We start from the raw sequence: 9920 nt of genomic DNA, 5'->3' as shown, positions 1-9920 counted from the left end.
GTCCCTTCATGGTGACCTTTGCAGAGACCACCCATGCTGGCCTCTGGCCAGAATCCTGCTCTGCAGAATCACCCACCAAGGGGAAGCAGTGGTTGCCCAGAGATGGAGCTGGTTCCTCTTTGTGTATTCCGTCTCTTTGTCGATCTGTTGTCTCTTGGTTAACTCCAAACAGAGAAACAACCCCAGACAAAGCTACCTGCTGTGCCCCTGCTCTTCCTCACGAGAGCTGGAGGGAAAAAGCAAGTTGTAAAGGGACAGTGAAGTGAGGTGACAACAGTTTAGATACAGTTTAATAACCCAAACCTGTTTGTTCTTTATTTCCTCCACACTTTTTCAGTCTCTCTGCCCGCCAAGCAAAGAGAGGAACTGGTATAACAAAGCTGGAAGTCAGATGATTTCTAAGACATGCGCTGTTGACAGTCACAAACAGGTCACAAATAAGCTCACCAAAGGCTTTGAGGCTTTGTCATCAGGTCTGCCCTTTCTGAAGTCTCCCAACACATTGCTGCCAAGCATGAGGCTCGTTGCTCCTCCTCTGTGATGAAACACTGCATGGCTTACGGGCTCCCGTGCTCCCAGGGATGAAGGCGAGGAGTACACAGGGTAAATGGGAGTAACAGGAGAGTCTCCAGTCTCTGATGAGCAGTTTAGCAACAGGCTGAATTGAGGCCTGTGCAGAGTGGAGCTGCCCCTGGTTACAGCAAGAAGGCTGAGGTCTGAAGCCATCTCTCCTCCTCTCAGTTCACAGTGAGCAGGAGCTGGTGGGGAAGGGAGGAGCCAGTGGGTCCCAGGCAGCTCTCCCTGCTCCTACGTTGTTTTGAGCGGTGCAGAACGTTTCCTTGGTGTGAAATGTCATATGTTTTAATGATCAAGATTTAGACATAAAACCATAATGGAGATGCATGAGGTTAGCTGCTATTTCATGGCTGGTTTATGGTCAGTGCAGAGAGGGAAGGGAAAAGGTTAATCTGCAGGGTTTGGTTTTGCTGGCAGATAGCACCAGTAATTCCAGATGCTGACCTGTCACTCTGGGACGTTTGTGAGTAAAATCAAATCAAACTGGTGTCAAAGATGAATAAAGGGGGTTTATGGTATTAGTAATATTTACTTATTTTAATACAAAATCTGCCAGGAAGCCAAATGGATGCTGTTTTCTGTGGTATTTTACTCTCTGGACATTTAAAGCCAGTTTCAGGCTTTGTTTTGAATCCTTAACTGTAAAATCTCTGAGAACTTAGAAATCTGCAAAGAAAATGTAAAATCTACTACTCTGATAAGCTTAAGGATTTGCAAAGAAGTAAAGAAAGACTATCATTAGCTTTGGGAAGCAGACCCATATTTCCAAACTATCTTCTGCTGCAGGTCCTTGGTCAGCAAACTGTTAAGAGTAAGATGCCCATTTTGTCGGAAGCTTTCGCCCCTAATTTTCTGTGGTTTCCATGAAAGAATGAAAATTAATATAAATTCTTTGTATGTCTTTACTTGAGTCAAAATGCAACAAATTGCCCCTTTTCTTTTGGGTCACTATGCTGCTGCTTTATATTATAGAAAAAAAACCCCCAAACAAATGAGGACAAATTATGTTCTGTGATGGAGGAGGAGAGGGGAAATAGCTGTCTCCCCTTGAGCTAATTTGCTAATAAAGGCAACCTTCCCAACAGAGCCTTGGAAAGAAACAGGTGGGGGAAAGAAATCTGAAATCAGCCACAAACAGGTTTGTTCCTTTGGGCAAAGATAAACTTTCCAGAAAGGCCTTGCAGCTAAGGGAGGGCAAACTGGGTCAGTTCAGCTGCTGGTTCCTGCAGTGGCCACTGCACCTCGTTAAATACGACACAGAGGGTGAAGCTGCAGGATGCAGAGCTTGGGCACTGGCTGCTCCATCGCTGCACTGCCCTACCTGCCTTCCACACCAGGGGTTAGGTGGGTGCAGGAAGAGTTTCCAGCAGCAGCACAGTCTGCAGCAGGTCACTGTCATCCCTACGTGTGCAAGAGAAGGAGGTTGCTCATTTCTTCAACACCAGTGTTTAAATCAGAGCTTTTGAGCACTTTTGCAATACTCTGTGTGATGTTCTGGGTTACTTTGTGTGATGTTCTGGGTTACTTTGGGCAGAGCCATTTCTGTTTGTTTCATTTTGCAAATTAGACTGCAGTGTCCCATTGGCCACCCGTGTGGTTCCCTGCGGAGGGATGGAGCTGAGTGACAGCACTTGAGCGTTACTTTAGGTCAGCAGATGGGTCTTTGGTAATTCTGACTAAATTCATCTGCAGGACCACCCTTCTGGGTTAAGCAACCTGAAAATAAGAAACACAGTTCATGGAAGATTTCTTAAGAATATTTTAGTGTGTGTTTACTTAAATCACATGGAGATGCTGCCTGAGGGGCTGCAGTTCACCAGGCAGAGCAGGAGGAGTGTCAGGCTTGGCTCACATAGTGCTGCTTGTCCCGGGCCAGCCCTGGCCCTGCAGGCTGAGGCTCTGTCTTTCAAGTCTTTGATGCCATGGAGAGTGTTTAATCCTAAACCAGACATAGAGTCCTCTCCTAGTCTGAGTGTGAATGCAGTTCAGCACTGCTGCATTTATTGGAAATTGGTACCATGAGGCTCTTGGAAGCAGCTCTGCTCCTGACTCTGTCGAAGCTTGTGTGCTCACCCACTTTCTGCTCTTCTTTGCAAGAGAGGCTGAGCTTTTCAGAAAGACTGAAGAAGCTGAAGACCTGGAGATCCCGATGTGACTCTGGGAGCAGGCTGGAGTTTGGCACTGAGCACGTGGGTGATGTCACTGGGCAATGGCAGTAGCTCCCATGCACACTGCGCTGTCCCATCCCTTGCCATGAGTTCATCTCCATTCCAGCTCACTTGCTTAGTTTAGTCAACTGCCTTGGATCTGCTGATGAACGTGTGTGTTGCCTTCTCCCACCACACCCCCACGGGGACTTCCAGCTGCAGATGGCCACAGCCAGCACAACCATGAGGTAAAGGGCCACCGTGAGCTGCTTTGAGAGAAGGCACAGCCTTGACCATCACAGTGCTTCACAGATACCTTTCCCATTCCTGGACAACGTATCCTAAATGTGCTGTGTATGTCAGTGTGGGATAGATGCTCGCACAGACGGCTGCTCACGCTGCACCTGACAAAGTGATTCTTTTTATTGCCATGCTAAAGAAGCCTTGCTCAGTGGCTCCTCCTTACCCAGCAAGAGTCAGTTTGGCTCAATTCTGTTTTGCCTCCATGTGTTTTCGGTATGTAAACATCAGACTCCTGGATGATAGTGTGTTTGGACTCCATGAGGCCTGTGGGATCTAAGCGTTAAAAAAACAAAGGAATGAAAAAACAACAAAGAGAAAACAGAAAAGCCCCAAGACCCATGTTATAGTCTGTGCTTCGAAGTTCTCGCTTCTATGCCGGTGATCGATGCAGCTGTGTTGTAAAGGCCTTGTTCTTGAAATGAACCAAACCAGGCTTGGTGTTTTTTTGTGTCTGTGGGTTTTTTTTCCTTGTTTTTTAATCCTTTCTTCCCTAGTTCAGAGTGCAACCAGCCTTGCCTGCTGTAACTCCTTCCCTCCCGCCCCCTGTTCGCATTCCCTAGGGAAACACAGGTGTCAATCCCGTGTTGCAGGTCATGTTGTCCTTCCCGGGCAGCCGGCGGTCATTGAACGTGTGCATGTTGATCACGGCATCCGTCTTCACCATGACGGGTGGCTGGGGCTTGTGTTTGACCCGTCGCTGGCAGGTGAGCGACAGCCGGATCTCATCGGCCATGGCGCTGCAGAAGGAGCGCTGGGGAGAGCAGGAACAAAAAGCACCATTACTCGGGGCAAAATGTTCTGCTAACCTCTCCATGAGCAGGAAGATGCTGAAACTAGGCTCTGAAGAGGGCAAGCTCGAGGTTTGGGCTGCATTTTAAGGCATCATCTGTGCACTCAGTGAGACTTCAGTGATGCACAGGCGGCTGGTTGACCCCTCTCCTTTGTCAAGAATTGTACTTTTTGAAGCACTGAGTCCTGCAAAAAGGCAGAGCTACAGGCGGCTGTTGGAGTGCTGGTGCTTTGTGTGATCCCTGCTGAGGGTCTGGTGGATTTATGTGCTGGGAATCAGAGGGCTCTCGAGTCCTGCTGGGCTTGCTAGTGGGCAGTTTTCCTTCATCTATCTAGTCCATCACGTGGGCAGCTTGCTTTGATTTCTGGTCATGCACGCAAATACACTTTCCACTTACTGTACTGTGACATACAAGGAAGAGGGGCAAAACATAAAAGCAGTCCTCTTGTTTCATGAGCACTAATCAGTCACTGTGGGTGGGATGGGCTGTTTGTGTAAGTGTTGTGAAAAGCTGGGTAGATAGTATGAGGCTTCCTGATGGGCCCTGGCCAGTTCCTTGAGGCTCTTTGAACAGGAGCGGGGAGAAGAGATGGAGACTTCATGCATGGATATGTTACATCTGGAATATGCAATATGATTGCATGTAATAATGGCAAGTGGCTATAACAGCTCAGAAAGGTCACTCCCAGGGACCTCTGTCGGTGTTTTTCATGTGTCAGCTTGCTCAAAATGACCTTACAAATGTTTACTTGTGTAGTTACTGCGACAGCAGATGACCCTGATCAGAGTAGACGTGATTTGGCCCCTGACCTGAGGCTGTCAGAGCAGGACAGAGCAATAAGCCTTAGGGGATGGCTTTTCGGGGATGCTGCATTTCAGCCCTTGGGCTGCAGGCGTTTGGACCTCCAGGCAGCAGGGTCAGGGATATATCTCTCTGCTCCTCTCCCTGCCTGTCTCTGGGTCAGCGTGCAAAATCCTCAAAGGCTGGGCTAGTGGTGGTGCAGGGAAACGGAGGAAATCAGTACCTGCTCACGCTCCGCTGTTTTGCGCAGCTTGTAGATGAATTCCACCATGGCCACGAACACGGAGAGCACTAAGCCTGCTGCCAAAACGATGAAGATCCCCCCGATGTTTTGGATGCCCAGAGCGCTGGCCTCCTTGTTCTCATCCTCAGGGCACCCATTCCCCCGCCACCACTTCTCCTTCATTACGTGGAGCTTGTCCTCCTCCTGGAGCTGGAGGATGGCGATTGTGATCTTGTCCCTGTACGGTGACCCTGGAGAGAGAGAACATCATTAGACACAGAGGGAAAGTAGGACAGATGTGTCTGCACTAGGCAGGGCTGTTGAGGCGTCTCTCTTCAACAGGTGGACAGCATAAGCTTTGGTATTTGGAAATGTGCTGTTAGGAGCAAATGATATTAATCACATCTGTTGCATTTGTGGTAAGGAGCCCCTCTCTGGGGTCCCTACAGAAGCCTCATGCTGTCACTTACCCATGGGAGTCCCAATCCCATAGCCTTTAGAATCGATGAGCCCCCCGATCTGAGTCAGGTTGCAGTTCCTCTGGGTGATGTATTCGATGGTGGTTGATTCCATCAGCAGGGCGTAATCGGCTGTCAGGGTTCGCTGGATTCCTTCCTCGTTGTTCTTAACAAGTGCTGTGGGTTTGCTGCTCATGAAAGCCCACATCTTTTCAAATGTAGAAATTTTGGATTTCTGGAAAAACAATACCCCCCCAGCCCCAGAAGTAGAATTAATCTTCTATTTACTGAAACCTGATGTCTTTACAGAAAGTGACAATACCAGTTTGAGAACACATCACACAACAGAACTGTTAACAAATTTGACCTTAAGTAGCTCTCCTCTTTTGCTGCCCAACCTCGTTTGGTCTCACATTGCCATAAGAAGAGACAAAGGTTCCAGCACACTTTGTGGAGATGCTCAGCAGAAAGAGGCACTGCTCCAAGAGACCTTATCCTGATCATTTGCTTCAGGAAGGTACAACGAGCCCCTGCCTTGATGCCCTGCAGGACTTGCTAGCATGACAGGCCATCAGCATATCTGTTTAAAGGTATTAGTTTCCTAACCAGAACTTTGTTTATCCTGTAATGTTTCTGCACAATAAGAGAAGACAGAGAACGTTTCAGAGGGCATGTTTTTCTCTTTTGCACACACTCTATTATATTTTTGTCTTTCCTCAAGCATCACAAGGAAACGTGTCTCCTCTGAGATACATGCAACTGCCAAACAAATTTAACATATCCACATAAACAGAGGCACAGAAATATTCAGGAAGATTGTCTTATGGCAAAAAAGAAACATGGATATTCTGGGGCTATGAGCTGGCATTCTGGTACAAGAGGAGGAATATGTTTTCTAGCTTACGATCCAGGTAAGTGTTGAGTGAGAGGAAATATGGTTACTTTCTGTCTCTCCATAACATCTGAAATATACCATTTATCTACAACCACCTTCTGAATTGTCTCTGTGTAGGTTGTCACAAAAGTCATAACTGGCTTTAGTGTAGAAAGGCTCCCCAGGAAAGGCACATCATCTCTCCCCTTCATCGGTCGCTGTATTCCCGTGGGTGGGTGTAGCTCTCCTTGAACCAGCTCTGTACACCCAGCTGAGCTCTGGAAAAGCACTTGGCTATTGAGGCTTGTGTTCATGCTGCTGCCTGCTCCTTTATGTGCTATTCTTCTTTTCTGCTTAATTTCTTGTTTTTCCTAGGTCTCTTATTTTATAAGAGGCAGCTTAGTCAGCCAAAACCTCCTCCTCCGCAACACTACTTAGCAAGAGCCTGAAGCTCGCTGATAAGTTGGAGAGGCTGATAAGTCTTTGTGCTTTGCCCTGAGTAAGGGTAACTGCTCACCCACAGCTGCACGAGGAGCTGCTGTGACAGAAGCTGCACTTTCTGGTTTAGCTGTCGTTTATCTCCGTTGCAGGTCTCTGTCCTTCCATAGGAAAGCAGGAGATGGAGCCCCAGCCCATCCCAACTGCTGCTATCACATCTCCCTCCGTTTCTTTCAATATCACCAAAGATGTGCCAGCATAAGTTCTTCTAGTAAAAACACTATAAATAAATGTGATAAGAACAAAGGTCTCTCACAGTGCTTTGTATTTCAAACGTTTTGCCTATCCGCCTCCTTTCTTCAGCATATTTAACAGAAGTTGGCACACGGCTTAATAACGCAAATTGGTTAGTGCAGCAGTGACAAAGGCTGTTCCTCTGTCTCTTACCCTGTGGGCTCATTCTCCTGGCTGAAATAACCACAGACTCACTTCTTCTCAGTTAAAGCTCGTTATAATCCACTTGATGAACGTGCAGTAGTGGATGTGCCAGAGCAAACTTCATTCAAGAGGCAGGATAATCTCCTTCACTTGAAAATCTGAGCCAGTGCCTGTAAGGTAGATTTCTGGCATCTATCAAACCTCAAAGAGCAGCAAGAAATGTAGCCTCCAAAAGGATTATTAAATATCTGTGTGTTACAATGTGTAATTGAAATGAATAGCATACTCAGCTTGCTGATAAGGACTTGTTTAACATTTATATAGTTCACATCAGCGGCCTCTGGGTTCACTGGCTCTCACTTTTTCTCTCTCTCTTCCTGCATTTAATGCTTCTTGGGTGTTGACACAGAGCTCTTAAGCAACATCAGTGTTCTCCCAGTTTAAAGTACAGAGCAAAATAAACTGGCAAAAAATCAATAGGCTGCATTTAGTGAAGCTAATAGGACTTGCATGAGGCATTGTAGCTCTTCAGGCAACTAAAATTATGTGAGACAGGGCTCCCTGGAAGAGAAAAAGCACTTTTCTCATCTCTTCTTAAATCACAACTCTGGCTGAAAGGACTTAATTGTGGCTTGAAATGCCAGGAGGAGCACAGCTGGGTGAGGGCTCTCCATGAGGCCAGAGCTACCTGTTGCTCCTTGGGAGTGCCTGATGAAACAGCAGCAACACAGGGCTGAACCCTTCAGCAGGGGAGGGCTGTCTCCCCATAGCAAAACACTGCTGATTGCAATCACCTCATCTTCCCTAAAGAGAAGGCTGTGCCAGCTCCTTCAGGTCAAGCCCTTGGTGCAGGCAGGGCGGCTCGACACATGGCTCAGGTCAAGGCAATCTCAAGCTTTCCCTGTCATCTAAAACCTGCCACCTCCTCACTGGGAATTTATTTTCTATTAGTTTCTTTAACTTAGCTAACATGAGATAAGAACACTCCTTTTCCAAGTGAAAATTCGCCATCTGTAATTCTCAGCACAGCACTAGTGGTTTGATAGACCTGGCTATTTGTTAAAAGTCCAATTTAGAAGCAATTGTCAGTCATTGTGAGAGCAGTCATCAATCAAGAATTGCAGGAGCAGCCATGGTAAGGAGTGTACAGTTCTCCAGCACACACCTAATTCTGCAGAGCTTTGACCACTATACATGTTCTTTCCTCCCTTTCCTCCCCTCGGAATATTTCAACCATAAGGCAAAGGTGGTCATGTACTTATGGGAATTGGGATAATGTCACTTGAGAACATATGCAAATAAGCAAAAACCTCTTAGTAGTAATTTAATAGTAAAGAATGCACACAAATTGTTTCTTTTTCTGGACTTTGTGCTGTACTTTTTGTTTTGCTGGATCTCCAATTTTACAGCTTAAATAACCTGCCTTAAGAACCCTCACTGGGGTTGGTTAGTGGTTTCAACTGGTATTTGCTGTGCTGTGGCTAGGTGCACATTTCTTCTCTATGGAATTGCCCTTTACTTTTATGGGATGCAAAAAAAAAGAGTTGGTGACAGACAGGGAGACTCCCCTGTGCCCCTCCTCAGGGTCCCTGGCTTCCCCTCAGGGATAACTGTGCTGCCAAAAGTAGATGAAAAGGAACCGCTTGGTTGCTCTGAAGCATTAAGATAAATGGCCTGACACTGACTTGTTCCTGTCAGGGAAATGCCAGTCAGGAACACTGGAATGTTAGGCATGATGGAGATTATTGCTAATAAACAGAGGTGGCAGTTTAATGCTGCTGATCACCGCTGACATGCTTCGTGTCGTTCTCCTGCTTACACCTCTCCCAGCAATTCATGTGAATGGAGCTTCTCCTTCTTTTGGTCAGGATAAATAACATGAGAATCTGGTCTGCTGTCCTCTGCATCTTAATAACCCCCCTCATTAGTGCTAAATGAGATGTGTGTATGAAAAGCTGAGTACCAGCCCCTCTGAATGCAGCAATTGCAATGACACTGAGAGTGCCTCTAAATTCATTCTTTAGAGTCACAGCTCAGAAGCTACCTTTAATAACCAATGCTTCAAGACCAGTCACCCAAGTAAATTAATGGAATAGTTTAGAGGAGCCACTACAAGGCATCTTGCCAAGACATATATGCTTTTTTATCAGTGAAATTGGCAAGAAAGTAACTTTCAGGCTTAAGATTTTCAATTCCAGCCTGTATGAAAAAAATAAATTGATTTTCACCAACTGAAGATACTTACTCTTGAGGATTTAACATTTCTGTACAAGTGAATATATATGTACACACATACACACACACTCACACCATGCATTAAACCCGGCATTTGTTCAGAGACAGCAATCCTTTGCAAGAAATGAAGAATCCCTGGCATGATTTATAATGAACACTAGATGCTGTTCCTAAATTAATTGATCTGTGTTTATTCCTGTAACTCCATGTGCGTTGCCAGGGAATAAATAGCTTCTCAAAAGTTCTTTTCATGAAGTCAGAAGCTGCCAATACGGTTGGTAAAACTCTTCTGCTTCCAATTTGCTGAAGCTGGTTATCTCAGCTGCATGGGCAAAAGCCTTTGTGGGAGCAACACCACTCAGTGTGGGTCTGCCCTACACATCTCTACGTGTTTTGGCTTGGTTCAGTTGGGAACTTCTGCAGTGGCTTCAGTAGGCTTTGCATGACCCCTCAGCACCATGGGCAGAAAACTAGTTAGTGCTTTGGGAAGCATCTCAGGCAACAGTGTGCAAGGCATTTGCTTTCCCCTTCCTCCTGTTTCCCATTGCTCCCTAACCTCAGCTCCAGGATGGTGCTCTCCTCCTGTGGCCCTAAGTCCTGCTTTGTCAGATCTCCCAGGCACTGGGAGACCCTGGT

At 46.4% G+C, this 9920-nt stretch overlaps 1 protein-coding gene across 1 annotated transcript in view; it reads right to left on the bottom strand.

The window, feature by feature from the left end:
• Positions 1–3582: 3582 nt before the first annotated feature.
• The window catches only part of GRIK3 (glutamate ionotropic receptor kainate type subunit 3), a 108077-nt gene continuing 101739 nt past the window's right edge, over positions 3583–9920 (bottom strand). Inside the window, exons 14-16 of the mRNA XM_062014310.1 lie at positions 5312–5534; positions 4842–5092; positions 3583–3777 (exon numbers count right to left, since the gene is read on the bottom strand). Of these exons, the coding sequence (XP_061870294.1) occupies positions 3583–3777; positions 4842–5092; positions 5312–5534 (669 nt within the window). The remainder of the gene's footprint in view (positions 3778–4841; positions 5093–5311; positions 5535–9920) is intronic.

This window comes from Colius striatus, chromosome 24 (genome assembly GCF_028858725.1).
Source record: "Colius striatus isolate bColStr4 chromosome 24, bColStr4.1.hap1, whole genome shotgun sequence".
In the NCBI taxonomy this organism is placed as follows: Eukaryota; Metazoa; Chordata; class Aves; order Coliiformes; family Coliidae; genus Colius; species Colius striatus.
This window is presented reverse-complemented; position numbering and strand designations above follow the sequence as displayed.